This window comes from Mauremys reevesii, linkage group 3, assembly GCF_016161935.1.
Source record: "Mauremys reevesii isolate NIE-2019 linkage group 3, ASM1616193v1, whole genome shotgun sequence".
Classification (NCBI taxonomy): Eukaryota; Metazoa; Chordata; order Testudines; family Geoemydidae; genus Mauremys; species Mauremys reevesii.
This window is the reverse complement of record NC_052625.1, coordinates 208157611-208181434: the sequence shown is the minus strand read 5'-3', so window position 1 is coordinate 208181434 and position 23824 is coordinate 208157611. Positions and strand designations below refer to the sequence as shown.

Here is a 23824-nt window from a genome sequence, read left to right as displayed (position 1 = left end):
TCCAAATCCATGTGCCCAATCCCCTCCCAGTTCCATGCACCTACCCCCTCACCTCCACCTGCCTGCCTCTCTCATGGACCTGCCATCCTCTTTCCCCAGGCCTGCCCTCATTCCTTCTTACATACCCAGCTGCCCCAGTGCCACACATCCAACACCTCCTCTTCATGCACCCTGACTCCCTCATATGCCCAACACCCCCTCCCCACATGCCTGAACCCATGTGCTCTCACAGGCCCCATTTCCCCCCACTTCCATGTTCCTGAGCACTCCTCCACCTCCCCCACCCCACTCGCTCCAACACACCAAAGCGATGATGATGATGAACAGTAACGTATGTGGCTTGGCAGGTGCATGCTGGGCCTGAGCGGTTTGCCATCTGTGGGCCAGGCATGGCTACGAGGTGGCTACTCTGTGCCGTGCTGCTGGCAGTCTGGCCATGGAGCCACAGGACCATCAGCTCAGCAGAGGGGCAGGAGTTGACTTAGCAGTTAGAACAAACCCTCCCTCATGACAATCCCTGGTACTACTCTGGCCTGTTTCTGCCCCAGGGAGTGTTAGCATCCAGACTAAGCTAGAGCAGCCTGCAGGTCCCAGGGTTGGGAACTGCAGAGGTGAAGCTTAGGCCCTCAGTCTCTACTGATCAGGTGGTGCAGAGCAGCCAGAATGCTAGGGTGCCGAATGCTAAAGAGGCCCTGGGGAAAGGGGAATGGTTATTCCATGCCATGCTGGCTACACGCCCAGGAATGGACTGACTGCCCAGCCCAGCCAGAAAGCTCAGTTCTGCTGCCTGGTGTGAGAATTGTGCCATAACCTTGTTTTTCTCAGAATGCAGCCAAACCACGTTTGGAGGTGCAGGGATGCTGTGATAGCACTAGGAGGGAGCTGATTACAGAGTCAAGGACAATGCCCACCAGAGTTCCTGGCTGTCAGTGTCCTGGTGATGTGATGCCTAAAGCAAAGGCAGGCGGTGCCCCCATAGCTCTAGAACACAGGACTGTTCAAGGCAAGTTCCTCACCTCGAACCTTCAGCTCCAACATCCATCATCCCACCTGCAGAGATAATGCAGCAAAGGACTTTGCCATGGTGGGGGGCATGGAAGCTGCTGGACACAGGGACAAATGCAAGGGTTTTGACAGCCCTAGCACTCCGGCCACTCAGTGAATAATTGCCACAATGCAGAGACTCCCCTTCCACTCCAGCCCCTGCTGGTGGGGTGGGGCTGTGCCGGGGCCCTGTGGGCTGTTGGCAGTCAGTGCAGTTTGGGATAGGTGGGCAGGGCACACATCCCCTCTGCTGCCAGCTCTGGTCTTGCACAAGCTGGGGAGCCGCCCATGAGCCCCAAACAGCTGCTGAGCTGACAGCACAGACAGCTGGGCAAACACAGAACAGTTTATTTAAAAAAAGATTAAACACACGGTGACAACATCCAGCCTCACCTGACCCCACACACCTACAACCCACCCCATGTTCTGGGGATTACAGAACAACTTCCCCCAGTAGCTCACATCACAGAGTGACTCTTCCTCCTCCCGAGAGCAGAGAGAACAGCTGACCTGCTCAAAGGATTACAGTGCATCCCACACCCTGATTCCCCAAGGTAAGATGATACCCCCCCACTCCCCCATCCACCAGAGATTAGCTCACCCAGAGCAATCCAGGCCCCTGGGGAGCACATGGTCCGCCATGGAAATTCAGGCTCCTAGACAACACAAGATTCCCACCTCCAGGTAATCTGTCCCCTCCCACCAGGAGCTAACAGGAGAGCCCACAGCATTCGGCTCCCAATCTAGGTGGGTGCTGCTTGTGTTCACCAGATCCCAGCTGCTGCTCTTGTTCAGGGAGTTGGCGGCTCTCCCTGGCTGGAAGACAGTGTGGCTGCCTGGCCAGCATGCACTGCTGGATCCATACACAAGTTAATGATGCTGGGCCCTTCCCTCCCCCCATAGTCCCCTTAGTGGATGGGTGCTGCCTCCTATGTGCTCCTGCCTGTGGAGTCTGATTTGTCTGCACCCCGTTTGCGCCCCGGAGCATTCAGTGAGGACTCAATGGCTGCTCGGATGGACGGGGAGGTGTCAAGCCGCAGTTGGGCCTCCTGCACTGAGCAGTTCCGCAGCAGGCACAGAAGGGCTGTGGGGACAACCTGGGAGACAAGAGGAGACAGCGTCAGAATCAGGCAGGGGGGTGCTCACCCCGTCATTTCCCCAGCAGCTCAGCCAGTTGCATAGGCCCTGGTGTGCAAGTGCTAAGGGGAGCGCCACCTGCTGGGGATCTGGGGGCATCAGCACCCCACTTGCATCTGGGGGTGGCCTCCCCCTCTTCCAGGGGGAAACCTGTCTGCTGGTGCCTCTTGGGAGCCTCACCCCCTCTGCGAGGAGAAGCCCCAGCACGGACAATGGTTTTTGGAAGGTGGCCCCCAATCTCTGCCCCACACCAACCACCTGAAATTCTGTCTCCTGCAGGGCCGGCTCCAGACCCCAGCGCGCCAAGCAGGCGCGTGGGGCGGCATTTCGTGGCAGGGCGGCATTTGGCTCTGGCGGACCTTCCGCAGTCATGCCTGCGGGAGGTCCACTGGAGCCCGGGACGAGCGGACCTGCCGCAGACATGACTGCGGAGGGTCCCCTCTTCCCGCGGCTCTGCTTGAGCTCCCGCAGGCATGACTGCGGTGGGTGCGCTGGTCCCGCGGCTCAGACGGAGCTCCCGCAGGCGTGCCTGCGGATGCTCCACCGGAGCCGCGGGACCACAGGACCATCCGCAGACACTTCTGCCCCGGCCGCGGGACCGGGGAAGGGCAGCGCAGCGCACCGCCCTGCTTGGGGCCACGTAATTTCTAGAGCCACCCCTGGTCTCCTGCCTTCGAAAGCTGTTGCTGCGTGTCCCTGTGCGAGTGTCACAGGTGCCAGAGTTTGCATCAGGCCCATTGAGCGGCACATCTGAGCAGAGTGGAGCCAGAGGGCTGGGGTCCCACCGTGTATGGCACCATGAGGTGGGGTGCTGATGAGAGACAGGGCATGGGCCTTGTTACCTTTTTCTTCTCCGTTGCTATTGCAATATGTTTGGAGAGCTCTGCATTGCGAATGTCATCTGAGAGCACCTCAGGGTCATATATGGTCTGCAGCAGGCCCTCCAGGCACCTGGCCTGGGAGTGCCCCGTGAACCGCTGTGGGGAGAGCATGCCAGTCAGAGCAGGGACAGAGACCAGATTCCATTTCAGTGCAGCTCAGGGATGGTGCTGGAGTGGCTCTCACATGGCTTAGCAAGGGGCATTTGCAGGGTCCCGTGCACTGATCCTGAGCAGGCCAGGGAACCAGGGGGAGTGGGAGCGCACCAGTGGTGAGTAACACTGAGAAGGAGATGATGACAGCCAGAATGGCTGGAAAGCAGGGCTGGCTCCTGTCTGTCCCAAATCTACATGGTTTGGCTGGGGGATGGGCAAACTCAGAGTCATGCATGACACCAGAGATGACAGCCCCAGCCAGGGTTGGGTGAATGGGGGTGCGTATGTGCACATGTGTGTGGACACGAGCTGGGCAGGGGCAGCACAGAGAAGGGCGCAGGTTACAGGTAACTGGGCAAGGTAATAATTGGAGATATATACCAATCTCCTAGAACTGGAAGGGACCTTGAAAGGTCATCGAGTCCAGCCCCCTGCCTTCACTAGCAGGACCAATTTTTGCCCCAGATCCCTAAGTGGCCTCCTCAAGGATTGAGCTCACAACCCTGGGTTTAGCAGGCCAATGCTCAAACCACTGAGCTATCCCTCCCCAACCCCAAGAAATGCCAAAACTCAACCTTGAGACCTCTTCAACTTCTGTCCCATCTCCAACCTCCCATTCCCAGGCCCAGTAGTGACCACCAAGCTCCAGCAACATGCTGGCTGCCTCTCACAATCTGCCTCAGAGCAGGGCACAGCATGGAGACAGCTTGAGGGACATCAAGACATGCTCTGTCATGGCCTGGTACACACGCTCACCATGCTCATACTGCTGGGCCTCTCCCATATAAACTGTGGGCCAAGTACATCTGCTTTGTCCCACAGGTGGGTTAGCAGTGCACTGTGGTGCACTGTTTCATCTTGGTGATGAGATTCTCTCATGCTCAGGATTAGGCTCCCAGCCATGGTACAGAGGATGGGGGAGGTGGAGGACGGGAGGGTCGGCTACTGGGCTGTAGTGCTCTGCCTGGCCTTGAAGAGGTCCCACTGGGGGCAGTGCCAATGTCCAGAGAAGGGCCACACCAGGAGTCTTCCCCCCTCACCCCCTTAGCTACTGATCTTGCTTCCTGCCTTTCCCACAACTGGAGCCTCCCCCTACATTCTGAAGTAATAACTGGTAATGCTGCTACCTTCTTATTCCCTCACTAGGCCATTGCCTTGGGCCTTAGTACCTGCAGGATGCACACCGCTCTCCAGAAGAGCTTGGAGTTGCTAATTCTCAGGTCCACCATGTAGTTGTGGAGAATTTTGCCCTTGAGGACATGGGCCCCGGTGCTGACTGTGTTGAGGATCCACTTGGTGCTGAGCTCCCTCTGGAACTTCTGTGTGAAATACAGAAAAACAGATCCCCGTGAACGGGGCAGCCACAAACTGCCAGCCAGCGGGAACCACAGCCTTGCAGCAGCCGGGGGAGCCACGGCCCTGCAGCCACCCCTCACTTACCTCAGAAATCACAAAAGTCCAGTCAGTTGGCACCCTGCTAGGAATCAACCTCAGGATCCAAAGCAGGTTTTTCATGCATTACCTGGATAAAATTCCCCTCATACTCCAGGAACAGGATGGGCCACGTGATGCTCATGATGGAAGGAAACAGCTTCTTGAGGGAGGCCTGGTGGGGATAAAGATACAAACAGAAGTTTTGTTGTGACACAGACGTGCCCAGGCATGCCCTGGCAGGGATACTGAGTCCCACTGTTTTCTCAATACTATACCGAAGGGAGTTGTGTTTGGTCTGCCGAAAGCTAAGCTCTAGCTGACTGTCCTGGTTATTATGAGATGTTTATATAGGAAACAATTTTAGAGTTAACTAACACAGGACATTGTGTTCTAAATCTGTTGGGAGTGAAAACTAGCACCTGAGGGAGAGCAGTCTGAGAGCTGACCCAATCAACAGGAGAACCATGAACACTCATCAGACAGCCTGTGTTTGCTGTCTGGAGTAGATGCAGGCTGGAGATTTACAAAGCCAAACAAACTCTGAGAGTTCTGGGGAGAGTGAGCCCCCTGGAGTAAGACTGTATAAGAGCAGACGATTGTCCCAAGTAGGTATAGGGTGACCAGACAGCAAGTGTGAAAAACCAGGACAGGGGGTGGGGGGTAATAGGACCCTATATAAGAAAAAGCCCCCAAAATCGGGACTGTCCCTATAAAATCGGGTAGTAGGTAACCATTAGGGGAAGGGACTGAGTCAGTGGGGACAAGCGCTGGACGAACTAACCATTGGGTGAGAAATACCTTATTAGATAGGAATGGAACTTGTTGATAAGTATAGGCTGCAGATTGCTTTTTTTGTTTTTCTTTGACCTTTGAGGTCTGGTTGGGGGCAGTGTGGCCTTGCTGCAACTTAGTACAGCGCCAGGGGCACCCAGTGCCACTGTGGGGCAAGACCCACTCCCTTCTGGAATTCCAGAATGAAGGCAACCCCAACTCTGCCCCCTCTAGGCATGCACCAGGGTACAGTCTAATTACATGAGCACAAGCTCAATTTCCCACAAGACCTTTCCCTCACCTGGGATGGAGACAAAGAGCCTTCTCTACTCACCGGAAGGTACTGCCCAACAGTGGCATGAGAAAGTGCTTGGACATTTGATGTCTTCTCCTTCACCTGAACCACAAGCTTCTCCACCTCTGCGAGGTCATCTTAAAGCAAGCGGGAGCATAAGACTGGGGTAACCAGGCTCTGGACAGTCATTCAGGAAGATCCAGAGCTAGTCAGAGTCAAGGGCCCTTTGCACATCAGCCAGATCATCATACCAACATCCAGAGACATGTGTACACACACACACACACGTCTACCTTACTTCTGTCTCATTCACTTTCTTTGCTACTTTCTTTGCTACAACTCCAGGGTAAGAGGGTAACTGGTCCATAGACTCCCTCCCAAGCCTTGCAGCTGGGGTAGGTCAGAGAACAGCTGCACCCCTCTTCCTGGTTTGTCTGTAGCTCAAAGGACCCAGTGTGATTGGCTCTGCCATGACAGATCTAGACTGCAGTGACATTATCAGTTACACTGGAGAAGATGGGGGTTAATCTGAGAATTGAAAGGTGGATAAGGAACTCGTTAAAGGGGAGACTACAATGGGTCATTCTGCAAGGTGAACTGTCAGGCTGGAAGGAGGTTACTAGTGGAGTTCCTCAGGGACTGGTTTTGGGACCAATCTTATTTAACATTTTTATTACTGACCTTAGCACAAAAAGTGGGACTGTGCTAATAAAATTTGTGGATAACACAAAGTTGGGAGGTATTGACAATATGGAGGAGGACAGGATTATCATACAAGAAGATCTGGATGAACTTGAAAACTGCAGTAATAGAAATGGGATGAAATTTAATTAAGTGCAAAGTCATGCATTTTGGGACTAACAACAAGAATTTTTGCTGGTACCATATCAGTTGGAAGTGATGGAGTAGGAGAAAGACCTGGGTGTATTGGCTGATCACAGGATGCCTAAGAGCCGCTAATGTGATGCAACCATGAAAAAGGCTAATGCAGTCTTAGAATGCATCAGGCAAGGTATTTCCAGTAGAGACAGGGAAGTGTTAGTACCATTATACAAGGCACTGGTGAGACCTCATCTGGAATACTGTGTGTAATTCTGGCCTCCCACGTTTAAGAAATATGAATTCAAACTGGAACAGGTGCAGAGAAGGGTGACTAGGCTGATCTGATGAATGGAAAACATACAGTAACTCCTCACTTAAAGTCATCCTGGTTAACGATGTTTCAATGTTAAGTTGCTGATCAATTAGGAAACATGCTCGTTTAAAGTTGTGCAATGCTCCCTTATAACATTGTTTGGCAGCCGCCTGCTTTGTCCACTGCTTGCAGGAAGAGCAGCCCATTGCAACTAGCTGGTGGGGGCTTGGAAACAGGGTGGACCGGCAGCCCCCCCGCCCATCAGCTCCCTGTGCAGCAGCCGCCCAGCAGGCTACCAATTGCTGGCAGTTCAGTTCATAGAATCATAGAATCTCAGGGTTGGAAGGGACCTCAGGAGGTCATCTAGTCCAACCCCCTTCTCAAAGCAGGACCAAACCCAACTAAATCATCCCAGCCAGGGCTTTGTCAAGCCTGACCTTAAAAACCTCTAAGGAAGGAGATTCCACCACCTCCCTAGGTAACCCATTCCAGTGCTTCACCACCCTACTAGTGAAAAAGTTTTTCCTAATGTCCAACCTAAACCTCCCCCTCTGCAACTTGAGACCATTACTCCTTGTTCTGTCATCATCCCCCACTGAGAACAGTCTAGATCCATCCTCTTTGGAACCCCCTTTCAGGTAGTTGAAAGCAGCTATCAAATCCCCCCTCATTCTTCTCTTCTGCAGGCTAAACAATCTCAGTTCCCTCAGCTTCTCCTCATAAGTCATGTGCTCCAGCCCCCTAATCATTTTTGTTGCCCTCCGCTGGACTCTCTCCAATTTATCCACATCCTTCTTGTAGTGTGGGGCCCAAAACTGGACACAGTACTCCAAATGAGGCCTCACCAGTGCTGAATAGAGGGGAATGATCACGTCCCTCGATCTGCTGGAAATGCCCCTACTTATACAACCCAAAATGCCATTAGCCTTCTTGGCAACAAGGGCACACTGTTGACTCATATTCAGCTTTTCGTCCACCATAACCCCTAGGTCCTTTTCTGCAGAACTGCTGCCCAGCCATTCGGTCCCTAGTCTGTAGCAGTGCATGGGATTCTTCCGTCCTAAGTGCAGGACTCTGCACTTGTCCTTGTTGAACCTCATCATATTTCTTTTGGCACAATCCTCTAATTTGTCTAGGTCCCTCTGTATCCTATCCCTACCCTCCAGCATATCAACCACTCCTCCCAGTTTAGTGTCATCTGCAAACTTGCTAAGGGTGCAGTCCACACCATCCTCCAGATCGTTAATGAAGATATTGAACAAAACCGGCCCCAGCACCGACCATTGGGGCACTCCACTTGATACCGGCTGCCAACTAGACATGGAGCCATTGATTGCTACCCGTTGAGCCAGACGATCTAGCCAGTTTTCTATCCACCTTACCGTCCATTCATCCAGCCCAGACTTCTTTAACTTGCTGGCAAGAATACTGTGGGAGACCGTATCAAAAGCTTTGCTAAAGTCCAGAAATAGCACATCCACTGCTTTCCCCTCATCCACAGAGCCGGTTATCTCATCATAGAAGGCAATTAGGTTAGTCTGGCATGACTTGCCCTTGGTGAATCCATGCTGACTGTTCCTGATCACTTTCCCCTCCTTTAAGTGGTTCAGAATTGATTCCTTGAGGACCTGTTCCATGATTTTTCCAGGGACTGAAGTGAGACTGACTGGCCTGTAGTTCCCTGGATCTTCCTTCTTCCCTTTTTTAAAGATGGGCACTACATTAGCTTTTTTCCAGTCATCCGGGACCTCCCCCGATCGCCATGATTTTTCAAAGATAATGGCCAATGGCTCTGCAATCTCATCGGCCAACTCCTTTAGCACCCTCGGATGCAGCGCATCCGGCCCCGTGGACTTGTGCTCGTCCAGCTTTTCTAAATAGTCCCGAACTACTTCTTTCCCCACAGAGAGCTGGTCACCTCCTCCCCATACCGCGCTGCAGAGTGCAGCTGTCTGGGAGCTGACCTTGTCTGTGAAGACAGAGGCAAAAAAAGCATTGAGTACACTAGCTTTCTCCACATCCTCGGTCACTAGGTTCCCTCCCTCATTCAGCAAGGGGCCCACACTTTCCTTGACTTTCTTCTTGTTGCTAACATACCTGAAGAAACCCTTCTTGTTACTCCTAACATCTCCGGCTAGCTGCAACTCCAAGTGTGATTTGGCCTTCCTAATTTCACTCCTGCATGCCTGAGCAATACTTTTATACTCCTCCCTGGTTATTTGTCCAATCTTCCACTTCTTGTAAGCTGTTTTTTTGCGTTTAAGACGAGCAAGGATTTCACTGTTAAGCCAAGCTGGTCGCCTGCCATATTTACTTTTCTTCCTACACACCGGGATGGTTTGTTCCTGCAACCTCAATAAGGATTCTTTAAAATACAGCCAGCTTTCCTCGACTCCTTTCCCCGTCATGTTATTCTCCCAGGGGACCTTGCCCATCAGTTCCCTGAGGGAGTCAAAGTCTGCTTTTCTGAAGTCCAGGGTCTCTGTTCTACTGCTTTCCTTTCTTCCTTGTGTCAGGATCCTGAACTTGACCATCTCATGGTCACTGCCTCCCAGGTTCCCATCCACTATTGCTTCCTCTACTATTTCTTCCCTGTTTGTGAGCAGCAGGTCTAGAAGAGCTTTTCCCCTAGTTGGTTCCTCCAGCACTTGCACCAGGAAATTGTCCCCTACACTTTCCAGAAACTTCCTGGATTGTCTGTGCACTGCTGTATTGCTCTCCCAGCAGATATTGGGGTGATTAAAGTCACCCATGAGAACCAGGGCCTGTGATCTAGCAACTTCTGTTAGTTGCTGGAAGAAAGCCTCGTCCACCTCATCCCCCTGGTCTGGTGGTCTGTAGCAGACTCCCACCACGACATCACCCTTGTTTTTCATACTTCTAAATTTAATCCAGAGACTCTCAGGTTTTTCTGCAGTTTCATACTGGAGCTCTGAGCAGTCATACTGCTCTCTTACATACAACGCAACTCCCCCACCTTTTCTGCCCTGCCTGTCCTTCCTGAACAGTTTATATCCATCCATGACAGTGCTCCAGCCATGTGAGTTATCCCACCAAGTCTCTGTTATTCCAGTCACATCATAGTTCCTTGACTGTGCCAGGACTTCTAGTTCTCCCTGCTTGTTCCCCAGGCTTCTTGCATTTGTGTATAGGCACTTAAGATAACTCGCTGATTGTCCCGCTTTCTCGGTCTGAGACAGGAGTCCTCCCCTCTTGCAGTCTCCTGCTTGTACTTCCTCCCGGTCTCCCACTTCCCCACTTACCTCGGGGCTTTGGTCTCCTTCCCCCGGTGAACCTAGTTTAAAGCCCTCCTCACTAGGGCAGCCAGCCTGCTTGCGAAGATGCTCTTCCCTCTCTTCGTGAGGTGGAGCCCATCTCTGCCTAGCAATCCTTCTTCTTGGAAGACCATCCCATGGTCCCTCCCCCTACTGCCATGTGCTGCTCCTGCCCTCTGCCTTGGAGCTGCTCCCAAGAGCCTCCTGCTTGCTGTGCAGGGGAGCGGGGAGGAGGGGGAATGTCAGGGTGTCCCCCTCCCCACTGCTCCTGTCTCCCGCTTACCCCTTCTCCATATAGAGCAGGGTGGGGACAGGACAGGGCTCAGGAGGAGAGAGCTTGCTGGCCACAGCTGCTGTCTCAACTTCCTGATCTTTTTAAAAGCAATGGAATCTCCTTCCTTAGAGGTTTTTAAGGTCAGGCTTGACGAAGCCCTGGCTGGGATGATTTAGTTGGGGATTGGTCCTGTTTGAGCAAGGGGTTGGACTAGATGACCTCCTGAGGTCCCTTCCAACCCTGATATTCTATGATCTAGATTATATCTATCTATATCTATTAGATATAGATATAGATATAGATATAGATATAGATATAGATATAGATATAAAAATAAAATATAGTTTTTTGTCTGGTGAAAAAAATTTCCCTGGAATCTAAACACCCCCCCACCCCTAATTACATTTATTCTTAATGGGAAATTGGATTCGCTTAACATTGTTTTGCTTAAAGTTGCATTTTTCAGGAACATAACTACGTTAAGCAAGGAGTTATTATAGCTTATGAGAGGAGATTCAAAGAGCTTGGCTTGTTTAGCCTAACCAAAAGAAGGCTGAGGGGAGAGACGATCGCTCTCTATAAATACATCAGAGGGATAAATACCAGGGAGGGAGAGGAGTTATATGAGTTAAGCGCCAATGTGGACACAAGAACAAATGGATATAAACTGGCCATCAACAAGTTTAGGCTTCAAACTAGACAAAGGTTTCCAAGCATCAGAGGAGTGACGTTCTGGAACAGCCTTCCAAGGGGAGCGGTGGGGGCAAAAAACCTAAGTGACTTCCAGACTGAGCTTGATACCTTTATGGAGGGGATGGTATGGTGGGGCTGCCTACGATGGCATGTAGCCGATCTGCAACTGCTAGCAGCAAATATCTCCAACGGCTGGTGTTGGGACACTAGATGGGGAGGGCTCTGAGTTACTACAGAGAATTCTTTCTTTCTCTCCCAGGAGTCTGGCTGGTGAGTCTTGCCCACATGCTCAGGGTCTAACTGATCGCCATATTTGGTGTCAGGAAGGAATTTTCTCCCAGGTCAGGCTGGCAGAGATCCTGTGGTTTTTTTTGGGGGGGGGGGGGGTTGTTTTGTTTTTTCTTTCCTCTGGGCATGAGTCACCTGCAGATTTAAATTAGTGTAACAAGTGGATTCTCTGTAATTTGAAGTCTTTTAACTCATGATTTGAGGACTTCAGTAACTCAGCCAGAGGTTGTGGGTCTATTACAGGAGTGGGTGGGTGAGGTTCTGTGGCCTGCATTGTCCAGGAGGTCAGATGAGATTATTATGATGGTCCCTTCTGGCCTTAAAGTCTATGAGACATCAGTGCATTGATAGGAGACCAGCCAACTGGCCCTAGGCAAACCCCACCAACAGCACCCCATACAAATTCCACAGTCCTAAGAAATGGATCTGGAGACAAAGGCCCAAAGCAAAAGATGAGTGTGACCCCGCCGCCCTGCCGCTGACAGTATCAATTCTTAACCACAAAGTTATCGATCTAGGCATCTACACAGCCCAGACCACAGTGCACTGAGTTCACCCTCACAGCCCCTTGTGACAGAACGATTTGTATGGACATAAGGAACTGAGGCACAGAAAGGGAAGTTACTTGTCTAAGGTCACACGGAGCCTGTGGAAGAACTGGGAACTGAACCCAGATTTCCTGAGTCTTAGGCTAGTACCGTAACTACAGGCCAAGCTTACCATGAGCCAGCACCACTGGGACTCAGACACTGCCCATGTGGACTGGACCAGGATCCATTTAGTCCAGTGTTCTATCTCCGACGGGGGCCAGCACCAGCTGCTTCAGGGGAAGGTGCAGTGACCAGGTGGCCTGCCCCAGGGGAAGGTTCCCCCAGCCCCAGTAGTTAGGCGCTCATGCCCTGGAGCCTGATGGTTCATGGCCAATCCCAAGCTGTAGTTTGGGAGTTAGTATTTCCTCTGATGAGTCTGGATATTCTTCATGCTCATAGGAACGTCTATCCCCTCTCTGAATCCTGCCAGGCTCTTAGCCTGTTATGTCATGTGGCAGGGAGTTCCACAAGCCCCTTGTGGGAAAACATTTCCTTTGCTGCCTTTCAGGCCCAGTGAGCTTCCCCCTCATTCTTGTCTTATGAGACAGGGAGAACAGATACTCTCGATCTCCCATCTCAAGACCCTGCATTGTTTTAGATACTTTTCATAATTTTTTATCATGTCCCCTCTTACCTGTCTTTTTCCAAAGTAACAAGAACCCCAATCTTTTCAATCGTTCAGCATACTAGGGAGAGGTGAGGCGGGATAAATCACAGCAAGAGGCTGACGTGATCACTCAGCAAAGGGTAGTGCCCAGCAGGGGAACAAAAGCGCCTTCCTTTTCTCCCCCCACAACTAGTGCTGACCCCTTCCCTCAGCTCCCAGCCACTCCTCACCATCCAGCGTGAAGAGGAAGAGAACAGTATCGAGCTCAGTCAGTGATGGGAGAATCGTCTTCACAAAGTCCTCCTGAGAGAAGGCGAACTGCGGGCCCTGCCAGAGAGAGCGAGCCTGTTTAACATGGTGCTAGGGTTCCCATTACACTCCCTGACACATGGGCCCCCCTGCCCACCCCTTCATTGGGGCCCCTCTCCATTCCCAACATCAGAACCCCCTCCTCCCTTCCCAAACATGGGAGGCACCATCCCCTTCACAACACTGAGACTTCCCCGGCTCTCTCCTGCCTGACTCCAGGTCCCCCCCATCTTCCTGACACCAAGGCCCCATGCCCCCACTAACATCAGGGTCCCCCCTCCACACCCTACCACTGGGACCTCCCACCTAACCTCCCCCAAATCAGGGCCCCCTGTATCCCTCACCAGCCAGGCTCCCCCATATACCCTGAGACCAGGCCCCTCATCCTCCCTGACATCTGGACTCCACCTCCAGTCCCTAAGACTGGGGCCTCCTTCCCCGCCATGGGGACTCCTCCTTTGCTCCCCAACTTAGCAGCACTCCTCCCTTCCCTGACACCAGGGAGCACAGGGGTATCAGTCCCTGTCTGCCCATCAGCCTGGGAGGCTCTGGGAACCAGAGGCATGGGCACACAGAATCACCACCCACTCAGCGGCCACCATGCCCCCACAGCATGCGCCCCAGGCCGGTACCCACTCCCCACCCAGCACCCATCCAAGACCATGAGGTTCATCACACCCATAAGCTACCTCAGATCAGACCCTGCCTGATAGCCACCCCAGCCGAGTCCAGCCCTGGACTCCTGGTCAGAACTACTCCCAGGACTTACTCCCCACCTAGGACCTACCCAAGGGCAGGGCTCAAAATCAGCTAGAACTCCCTGACCCTCCCAGCCCTCTCATACCAGGCCAAGCAAGATCTCATCTCCCGCAGAATCCGCTCCAACGAACCCAGCACACACCTAGAATAACCCTGACAGCCAGGGCCCTGCTCTTCACCTGTACTGCAGCCCAGCTCCTACCTGTGCTATCAGATCTGCCTCCTTGTTGAACATCTCACTGCGATCCCCAATCAAGAAGCCTCGCACGTCATTATAGTCTGTGCAGGAAAATAACAGGAAAGCAAGTGAGTGAACCAGAGGCAGAGGGAACGGGGCTGTGGGCCAAGGGGTCTCTTTGCAGGATCCCAGAGGCCAGAGATCCAGCTTGGAGACCCCAGGATCCAGCTAAGAGAGAAACCAGGACCCAGATTGGGCACCCCTTGCTCTCCAGCCCCCACGAAGCCTGCTCAGAGAACCCTTCCCCTCAATTCTTTGGGGCTCCTGCTTGCAGACCCCTTGACCCCCTGCTCCCAGGATTCAGCTCATAGACTCTTGCATCTCACCTGCAGGTATCCTGCTCAGAGAGACCCCTCCCCCCCCCGGTTTCTGCTCAGAGACCCCTTGGCCCTCCAGTCCCCAGGGATCCAGAACAGAGACCCCTTGCCCCACAGACCCCAGGAATCTTGCTCAGGGGGCCTTTGGCAGGCAAGATGTTACCAAGCTGGATCCCCAAGGGCTGGGGGGGGTGGGGGGGGAAGGGGAGGCCTTGCATAACTCAAATTTTGCATAAGTCGGAAACATATCTCCAACCATTATATTTCTAGCTTATGGAACTTTTTCCATAAGTGTGGATTTGCATAAATTGGGTCTTGCATAACCCATGGAGCATCTACCCTATTTGTTTGCATGTATCATTTTTGTATCTGAAGTTATGAATATTGACTATGTACCTGTATTTCAAATGTGTTTGCTCCCATAGTTTACATCCAGTCTAGTCAGCACATTGTGAATGGACTATTCAAGCTGATGGCCCATCAATGAACACTGGGCCATGGAAGAAACTTATCTCCACTAATGGCCTTTCCTGAGGATGTTCTGAGAATATGGCAATGGCTGCTATGACTCATCGAAGCATGGAAGGGCATGTGACTAGATTATGTGGTGCTGAACTCCATCTTGTGCGCCTGAACTTTTTCACAAACTGTGCTGAGGGCTTTACTTGGAACAGTGATTTTCCCTTCACATGGCAGAAGCTATAAAAGGCCTGGGAAATGTCTCCATTTTGCCTCTTTCCTGTTCTGAGCTCTGAACTATGGACTTATACTAACAGGAGCATTCTAAGCAAGGGACTGAGGACCTTCCAATCATTTGGAAGCAACCAGAGACTTAACAAGCCAGCAGTTTATTCCATCACTGCTTCAAGCCTGATCCAAGAACTTTGTCATCATTGTATGTATTTGATTCCTTTAACCAATTTTAACTCTCACCTCTTTCTTTTTTCTTAAAAATAACCCTTTAGATGTAAGATACTAAAGGATTGGCAATAGTTGATTATTGGGTAAGATCCAAGTGATATATTGACCTGGGTTTGTGGCTGGTTGTTTGGGATCAGAAAAACCCTTTGGTTGATTAAACTGGTTTTAAATAACCACTCATCCTTAAGTCTAGTGTCTGGGTGTTGAAACAAAGACTGGGATACCTAAGGAGACTGCATTTCTGACTTCTGCTTAGCCAGTGTAGTGAGACAGAAGTTTTACTGGATGCGTATATTTTATGGGAGAATTTTGGGGTGTGTCTGCCCTATTTCTCACCAGTCTGTCCTGCATCTGCTAGTCTCACTTGTGACTAGGGTGACCAAATAGCAACTGTGAAAAAACAGGACAGGGGTGGGGGGTAATAGGCGCCTATATAAGAAAAAGTCCCCAAAAACGGGACTGTCCCTTTAAAAACAGGACATCTGGTCACCCTACTTGTGACCCACAGAGGCACGGTGACACTATATTATTATTTGCTTAGAGCAATAAACCTGACTGATATTGGTTATTTGGTCTTTTGAATATATTTTATAATGAACCAAAGGGTGGTCAAGCAATTGACTCTACGATAGATCAACAGCTGGGTGCAGGGGGAGCTCAGAGCAAGGAGCTTGGACACCTCTCCCACAACACAGGGACCCTTTGCCAGAGGCATCAGGGCTCTTTCCAACACAGCCAGTTCGCTTACCTGCCCCAAACGTTGGGATGCACTCAGCACCGTCCATGATGGCAATGATGCCCAGCGTGTGCCAACCCACTATGTACACACAGGCCTTCTTCTGCAAGCTGGGAAAGGACAGCACAGAGGGGTTACTCAGGGGCAGAGCTGTGCTCAGAGGGTAGGGGCAGAGCACAACACTGGGAGTTACTGGACATGGTCAGGGGAGAGCACAGCATGGGGGTTATTGAGGGGTCAGGGAGAGCACAGCACAGGGGGTTACCAGTGTTGCTTGGGGGAGTAGAAGCAGAGCAGAGCACAGCATGGCGGGGTTACTGGGTGTTAATTGGCTGTTGCCCCCCATAACGGAGTGCATTCACCCCTTGTGAGCATCCCCTTGGCCAAGTATGTGTGCTGCTCTCTCTTTCAGATTGTCCCTGCTCTGGGATAGAACAGCGGCCCAGGGCTCCCTCCCTGGAGACAAGGTCTTGGCTCTCTTGGGCTTCCTGGCTACAGCTCTCCAGCTGGGACACTATATTTCAGTTCCCCTTCTGGGTGCCTCACTGCCCCGGCCACTCGCCCACCAGTGGCTAATGGGGGGGGGTTGGGGAGACTCAGGCCCACCCACTACTCCAGGTCCCAGCCCAGGGACCCTGTAGAGAGCACCCATCTGCTGTGTCCCTTTAACTATATCGCACAGCTTCTCTAATTCCCTGGGCTACTTCCCTGTGGCCCCATGCCATCTTCACCCTTCCTAATGGAATCCCAGCAACCAGCTCAGGACTCCTCCTTACTCTCCCCAGCTTCTGGCAGCACTGCCATGTCTGGGGTTCTGTCGCTCCACCCACCAGCCACACTCCTACAGCTCCAGCAAGGAACTGAACTGCCTCTGGCCCTGAAGCTCTTCTTATACTAGGCTGCTGGGCCCCGATTGGCTGTGTCCCACACAGCCACTCTAGGTAGCTTGGAGGACCTCTCTACTGCCTTTTTTTTTTGGGACGGGGTGTGCCAGGACCACGAGGCCTCCAGCAGGGGGCCTCAGAGGGTCTGATATACCCCATCACACCCCCATGCACTGCTCACTGAGTAGTCCTGCACCCTACATGTCTTTCCTCTCCCCTTTCCTTTTATCCCCAACCCCAGCTTCTCCAGCAGAAATGGAGATGCCTGCCCACCTCACCTGGTGCCTGCTTGCTTCACCAAGGCAGCGATCTTTTTGCTCTGGGCATAGGTGACTTTGTGAGCACGTTCATATGTCCTCAGGATTTCCAGGAGGCATCTAGACATGGGAAGAACATGGAGAGGACTCAAGGGACCTGTGCATGCCAAGCTCCTGTCTGCCCTACTGCCATTCACAGTCTGATCAGGAGCAGTCAAGCGTGGAGGTCCTTTCCCAATGTCCCAGCATGACACCAATGTTCCCAGCCAATCCCCGAGCATAACAATAGGCCAGCTGTGTGCCCAGTCACATCAGGGGACTCCGGCACTGGGGGAGGTTGCCTGCCCAGTGTAGCCTACTAGCTCTGTAATTGGAGACTTACTTTTCTGAGATGTCAGCGTCCTTGGAGACTGTCTTGTGTGCTGCAAGCAACAGGGTCTCTAGCAGGATCTTGGTGGCACTTCCGCCCTTCATCCGTGAGGAGCCACTGATGCCTTCAGGCTGAGGCAGTGGGAGAGAGAGAACTGAATGACATATGGGCACCGGGGCTCAAACCCACTCCCCAAGCCCCCATCCTGAGTGTACCCCACTCCCTGTGCACCCCATCCTGGGGGACGGAAGCCCATCTTCCAAGCAGCCCCATCCCAGGCAGGTACTCCACAGAATCATATAAATGTATGGCTGGAAATGATCTGAGTGGTCATCAAGTCAAGACTCCCGCCCTCAGGCAGGACCAAGAATACTGTCTAGACCATCCCTGACAGGTGTTTGTCGAACCTGTTCTGAAAAACTTCCAGTGATGGAGATTCCACAACTGGCCCTGGAAACATCTTCCAGAACGTAACTATCCTTATAGTTAGAAAGCTTTTCTTAAGACCTAACCTAAATCTTCCTTGCTGCAGAGAAGCCAATTACTTCTTGTCCTGTCCTCAATGGATGTGAAGAACAATGGATCACCATCATCTTTATAATAGCCCGTAACATATCTAAAGACTGTCATCAGGTCCCCCTCAGTCGTCTTTTCTCAAGATTAAACTTGCGCAGTTTTGTAACCTTTCCTCATATGTCAGGTTTTCTAAACCTTTTATTATTTTTGGTGCTCTCCATTGGACTCTCTCCAATTTATCCACATCTTTTATAAAGAGTGGTGCCTAGAACTGGATACAGTGCTCCAGCTGTGGCCTCAACAGTACCGAGTAGAGCAGGACAATTACCTCCAGAGTCTTACATGTAACACTCCTGTTAATATACCCCAGAATTATATTAGCCTTTTTTGCAAATGCATCACATTGTTGACGTATTCTATTTGTGATCCACTATAACCCCCTGATCCTTTTCAGCAGTGCTGCCACCTAGCCAGTTATACGCCATTTTATAGTTGTGCATTTGATTTTTTTCTTCCTCACTGTAGCACTTTACATTTGTCTTTAGTGACTTTAATTTTGTTGATTTCAAGCCAATTGTCTAATTTGTCAAAATCGTTTTGAATTCTAATCCTGTCCTCCTAAATGCTCGTAACCCTTTCCAGATTGGTGTCATCTGCAAATTTACAAGCATACTCTCCACTCCATTATCCAAGTCATTAATGAAAATATTGTATAGTACTAGACCCAGGCCTGACTCCTGTGAAATCCCACTAGCTATGCCCATCCAGTTTGACAACAAGCCATTGATAACCACTCTTTGTGTATGGTCTTTCAACCAGATTCGCACCCACCTTATAGTAATTTCACCTAGACCACATAACCCTAGTTTGCTTATGAGACTGTCATGGGGGACTATGTCAAAGCCTTACTAAAATCAAGATACATATCTGTTGCTTTGCCCCATCCACCAGTCCAATAACCCTATCAAAAAGGAAATTAGGTTGGTTTGGCATGAGTTGTTCTTGACAAAGCCATGCTGGCTATTCCTTATAATCCTATTATCCTCCAGGTGTTTACAACTAATTGTTTAATAATTTGTTCTAGTATCTTTCCAGGTATCAAAGTTAGACTGACTGATCTATAATTCCCGGGATCCTCTTTGTTCCTCCTTTTAAAGACTGGTATTAGGTTTGCCCCACTCCAGTCCTCTGGGACCTCACCCATCCTCCACGAGTTCTCAACACTATTGTGTTGAGTCTTGCATTAAAGGCCTCAGCCTTCTCGATGTCATCAGTCATTAGCTCTCCTTTCCTGCTAAGTAGAGGACCTACTTTTCCTTCATATTTCTCTTGTTCCTAATGTATTTAAAGAATCTCTTCTTATTGCCTTTATGTCCCTTGCTACGTATAACTCATTTTGTGTCTTAGCCTTTCTGCTTTTGTCCCTACATGCCCAGGCCATTCTTTTGTACTCCTCCTTAACAATCTGACCTTTTATGTAGAATTCTTTTTTCATTTTCAGGTCATTGAAGAGCTCCTGATGAAGCCATACTGACCTCTTACTATTCATCCTATCTTTCCTTCACTCTGAGAAGTTTGCAATTGTGCCTTTAATATTGTCTAAGAACATAAGAACATAAAAACGGCCATACTGGGTCAGACCAAAGGTCGATCCAGCCCAGTATCCTGTCTACCGACAGTGGCCAATGCCTGGTGCCCCAGAGGGAGTGAACCTAACAGGCAATGATCAAGTGATCTCTCTCCTGCCATCCATCTCCATCCTCTGACAAACAGAGGCTAGGGACACCATTCCTTACCCATCCTGGCTAATAGCCATTAATGGACTTAACCTCCATGAATTTATCCAGTTCTCTTTTAAACGCTGTTACAGTCCTAGCCTTCAGAACCTCCTCAGGCAAGGAGTTCCACAAGCTGACTGTGCGCTGCATGAAGAAGAACTTCCTTTTATTTGTTTTAAACCTGCTGCCTATTAATTTCATTTGGTGGCCCCTAGTTCTTATATTATGGGAACAAGTAAATAATTTTTCCTTATCCACTTTCTCCACACCACTCATGATTTTATATACCTCTATCATAGCCCCCCTTAGTCTCCTCTCTTCCAAGCTGAGTCTCCTATTTTCCAAGTTTCTCCTGGAGAAACTGCCAGTTCTCCTGAATTCCTTTATCCCTTAGATTTTCTTCCTATGGGACCTTACCTAGCAGTTATCTAAAGTTCTTAAAATCTGCTTTTTTGAAATCCATTGTCCTATTCTGCTGTTCTCACTCCTTGCTTTCCTTAGAACATATTGGTACACTGAACCGAGGTCAGAAACCGCTGAGTTTCAGTCTCTCACTCCAGCTTGTCCAACTTGGGAGATCAGCCCAGAGCCGGGGCTCCTGGGACACAGCACAGTCTGCACGCAGATCACAGCTAGCCCTGCCGGAAGCACTTCCAATGGAGCTGGAACAAGTACCTGTGACCAGAGTTCTGGGAGCTTGCACCTACTGGGAATCCAGGCCTCAGTCAGCGCACCTGCAAAAGGCTGCTGGGAACGTGTAAGCTAATGGCTGGGAGGCTGGATGAACCAATTAGTCCATCAGCTGAGGGGTATAAAAGGGGGGGGACAGGAAGGAAGTACTGGGGGACAGAGGGAGAGGAGCTCGGCTAGCTTGTCTCAGTCTGTTCACAGACCTCTGTTCCCCATCAGCGCTGAGGGAAAGGGCTAACGGGTGAGAAGCCCTGTCTAGAATATTGCTGCCTGGGACTGTATTGGGGTTGGTGGTGGGAATGTAAATAAACCACACAGGTTGCTGCTCAACTGAGAGAGTCCGAGAGGTTGCTGGGGCATCTGAGGACAGGGATGGGGAGGGCGAAATCCCTTCAGCTCCTCCTGTGACTGTGACACACAGCTCTAGCTCCCGTCCCCATCCTGCCTGCTGCACAGACACAGACCACAAGAGCAACGCTGAAAGGCTGAAGGCAGAGCTGTCTCCCAGCACTAGCAGTGCTCCCATTGGCCTGGCTCACCCGCCTTCCTGCCCTGCCCTGGCCTGCCTCACCTCATCTGCTTTTCCTGTTGTCACCTGGGAAGCTCCTGTGCAGGGATCCCAAAGCACCTTTTGTGCATGGGAGGGGTAACAAATAAATGCTGGAGGCCTGTAGAGCCCCACTAGCGGGGGAGCTCCCACCCTACTGCCTGAGTTCTGGTCCTGTGCTATTGACATGCCAGTGGGGTGAGGTGTAACCCCAGTCCTGGAGCCTGTTCAGAAGCAGCACTCACACGTATCAGATCCAGGCCCCCGCAGGTCGGCTCCGAGTGGGAGCTGGGCTGCTCTGATCGCAGCGTCCTGGGCCCTCTACCCAGGGATCTGCAGAGCTCTTTCGCACTCCCACTCCCTTTCTCCCCAGTCTTCTGTAACTGATCCTGCTGGCTTGCGGGCCCTGTCTCACCAGAACTCCTTGCTGAACATTAGGGACAGCGCTTCACTGAGGAGAAGCCCAGCCCAAAGGGGATTTCCAGGCAGCTTTCTGGAGAGGATACAAAACCCAGGTGGAACCTGTCACCTACCCCCACAGCGGGATTAAGGATAAAGGCTTTGTGTGACTCCTGCAGCTTCTGCATCCGCTCAGCCACCTGGCGGAAGGTAGAGTGCCAGCCCTCGATCTTCTCATTCCTGCAAGAGAGACCCACTGCAATCAGGCCTGGGACAGGGACCTCACCCTGCCTCAGAGACTAACATCCCCGTGAGAGGGACTGGCCCTTAGCCCTGCCCAAGGCTTCCACAAACGACCCCAGCCCTGACATCCCGTGAGAGGGCCTGGCCCTCAGCCCTGCCAGGGGCTTCCCACCCTGCTCCAGGGGACCCCATAGCTTTTCAGGGAACTGGGTGAGGCAACGTGGGAGGCTGACTGGCACGTCCCGCCTTAGCATGATCTGGTTCTCATTGGAAATGGACTCGGATCCAGCTCTGGGCTTGAGATGCCAGCATCAGGGCCTGTGTAGTCCCTTGTCTAGGGCAGGGGGAGCAACTGAGCCCACGGTGCCCCTTCCCTGCTCCCATGCTGGCTGTTACCTGGCCATGCTGACGGGGTTGAATCCCACCAGGACTGGCAAGAAAATGTCCAGGTTATTCATGCAAAAGTCCAGCTGTCCAGCCACAAAAGGCGCCTGCAGCAAATAGAGTCAGTGAGACCCCCAGGCTGAGCACAGATCAGAGTCCGCCCTGCCTGCTGCCATAAAGCGGACCAGGGCAAACCAAGACACGTTGCAATCCCCACTCTATCTGCCCCCCATGCTGAGCACCCCGTAAGCCACCCCACCCTGGCAGGCACCAGGTCCGGCTTTGTGAACGGCGGGGCCCGATTCGAATACCTGGCGGTGGTCTGGGGCTTCGGCAGCACTTCGGCGGTGGGGGGTCCACTCCGGGTCTTCTGTGGCACCGAAGGACCCCCCACCGCCGAAATGCCACCGAATCCCGGAGCGGACCATCCCCACCGCCGGGTGAATAAAAAAAATTAAAAAATTAAAAAGATGCCTAAGGCACAGGGCCCGATTCCAGGGAATCGGCCTAAAGCCGGCCCTGGCAGGCACCCACTCGGCTCCCCTCCCAAACCTTGACTATGGCAGGTACCCACTTCGTCTCCCCCTTCTGTGATCATCCACTCTGTACCCCCCACCTGACTGTACCAGGCACCCACTCTGCACCCCCCGACCCCAACTGTACAAGGCACCCACTGCACCACCCCCTCTGATTGTACCAGGCACCCACTCTGCACCCGCACCCCAACCATGGCAGGCACTCACTTTGTACCCCCCACCCCAACTGTACCAGACACCCACTGCACCCCCACCCCAACTATACCAGGCACCCACTCTGTACCCCCACCCCAACAGTACCAGACCCCCACTGCAACCCCCTACCCCCACTATGCCAGGCCCCCACTCTGCACCCCCTACCGCCATGATACCAGGCACCCAATCTGCACCCCCTACCCCAAGTGAGCCAGGCACCCACTCTGCACCCCCTACCCCAACTATACCAGGCACCCACTCTGCACCCCCTACCCCAATTATACCACGCACCCACTCTGCACCCCCTACCCCAACTATACCAGGCACCCACTCTGCACCCCCTACCCCAATTATACCAGGCACCCACTCTGCACCCCCTACCCCAACTATACCACGCACCCACTCTGCACCCCCTAACCCTGACTGTACCCACTCTGCTCCCAGAAAATATGCAATAATCCTTTGGCTACTTACAGATAAACCACATGAAATTCCAATGAAAACTACTTTTTTCTTCCCCTCACAGACCTGGGGGGGAAATGGGAGAACTCAGTACAGTGCGGGTGAGCGGAGGGGCTGCCCTGGCACTGTGCTGGGCCGGGGAAAGGGGCTGTCCTGGCACTGGGATGAGTGGGCAAGGGGACCTTGTACTTTGCTGCCCCCTCCTCTCCCTGCCTGAGCAGTTGTCATCAACAGATAGTTACGGGTTAATGTCTCTTTTACCTGTAAAGGGTTAACAAGCTCAGTGAACCCGGCTGACACCTGACCAGAGGACCAATGAAGGGACAAGATACTTTCAAATCTCGGTGGAGGGAAGTCTTTGTTTGGGTTCTTTCTTTTGGGGGTTGTTCTCTCTTGGATCTAAGGGGGGCCAGACTACATCCAGGCTCTCCAAGCTTCCTGAAATAGTCTCTTCTGTTCAATATAGTGAGTATTAATTAAAAAGGCGGATTAGTCTTTTGTTTGTTTTCTATATTTGCAAATGTGTATTTTGCTGAAAGAATATTTTACCTCTGGTTGCTGAAACTTGTACTTATGCTAGGGGGGAGGGAGTCCCTTTAGTTTTATAAGCTGTATACCCTGTAAGCATTTCCATCCTGATTTTACAGAGATAGTTTTACTTTTTCTTTCTTTAATTAAAAGCTTTTCTTTTTAAGAACCTGAGTGA

The 23824-nt window shown here is 51.7% G+C and overlaps 1 protein-coding gene across 3 annotated transcripts in view; it reads right to left on the bottom strand.

Annotated features, from left to right (window-relative positions):
- Positions 1 to 298: 298 nt before the first annotated feature.
- The window catches only part of GCKR (glucokinase regulator), a 39058-nt gene continuing 15532 nt past the window's right edge, over positions 299 to 23824 (bottom strand). For all 3 annotated transcript variants that reach the window (XM_039532306.1, XM_039532307.1, XM_039532308.1), the window contains 13 exons: positions 23131 to 23184; positions 21938 to 22032; positions 21433 to 21538; positions 17381 to 17499; positions 17020 to 17118; positions 15870 to 15967; positions 13848 to 13924; positions 12808 to 12904; positions 5755 to 5852; positions 4738 to 4821; positions 4385 to 4534; positions 3024 to 3158; positions 299 to 2141 (listed from right to left, as the gene is read on the bottom strand). In XM_039532306.1, the coding sequence (XP_039388240.1) occupies positions 1974 to 2141; positions 3024 to 3158; positions 4385 to 4534; positions 4738 to 4821; positions 5755 to 5852; positions 12808 to 12904; positions 13848 to 13924; positions 15870 to 15967; positions 17020 to 17118; positions 17381 to 17499; positions 21433 to 21538; positions 21938 to 22032; positions 23131 to 23184 (1380 nt within the window). In that variant the 3' untranslated portion in view covers positions 299 to 1973. The remainder of the gene's footprint in view (positions 2142 to 3023; positions 3159 to 4384; positions 4535 to 4737; positions 4822 to 5754; positions 5853 to 12807; positions 12905 to 13847; positions 13925 to 15869; positions 15968 to 17019; positions 17119 to 17380; positions 17500 to 21432; positions 21539 to 21937; positions 22033 to 23130; positions 23185 to 23824) is intronic.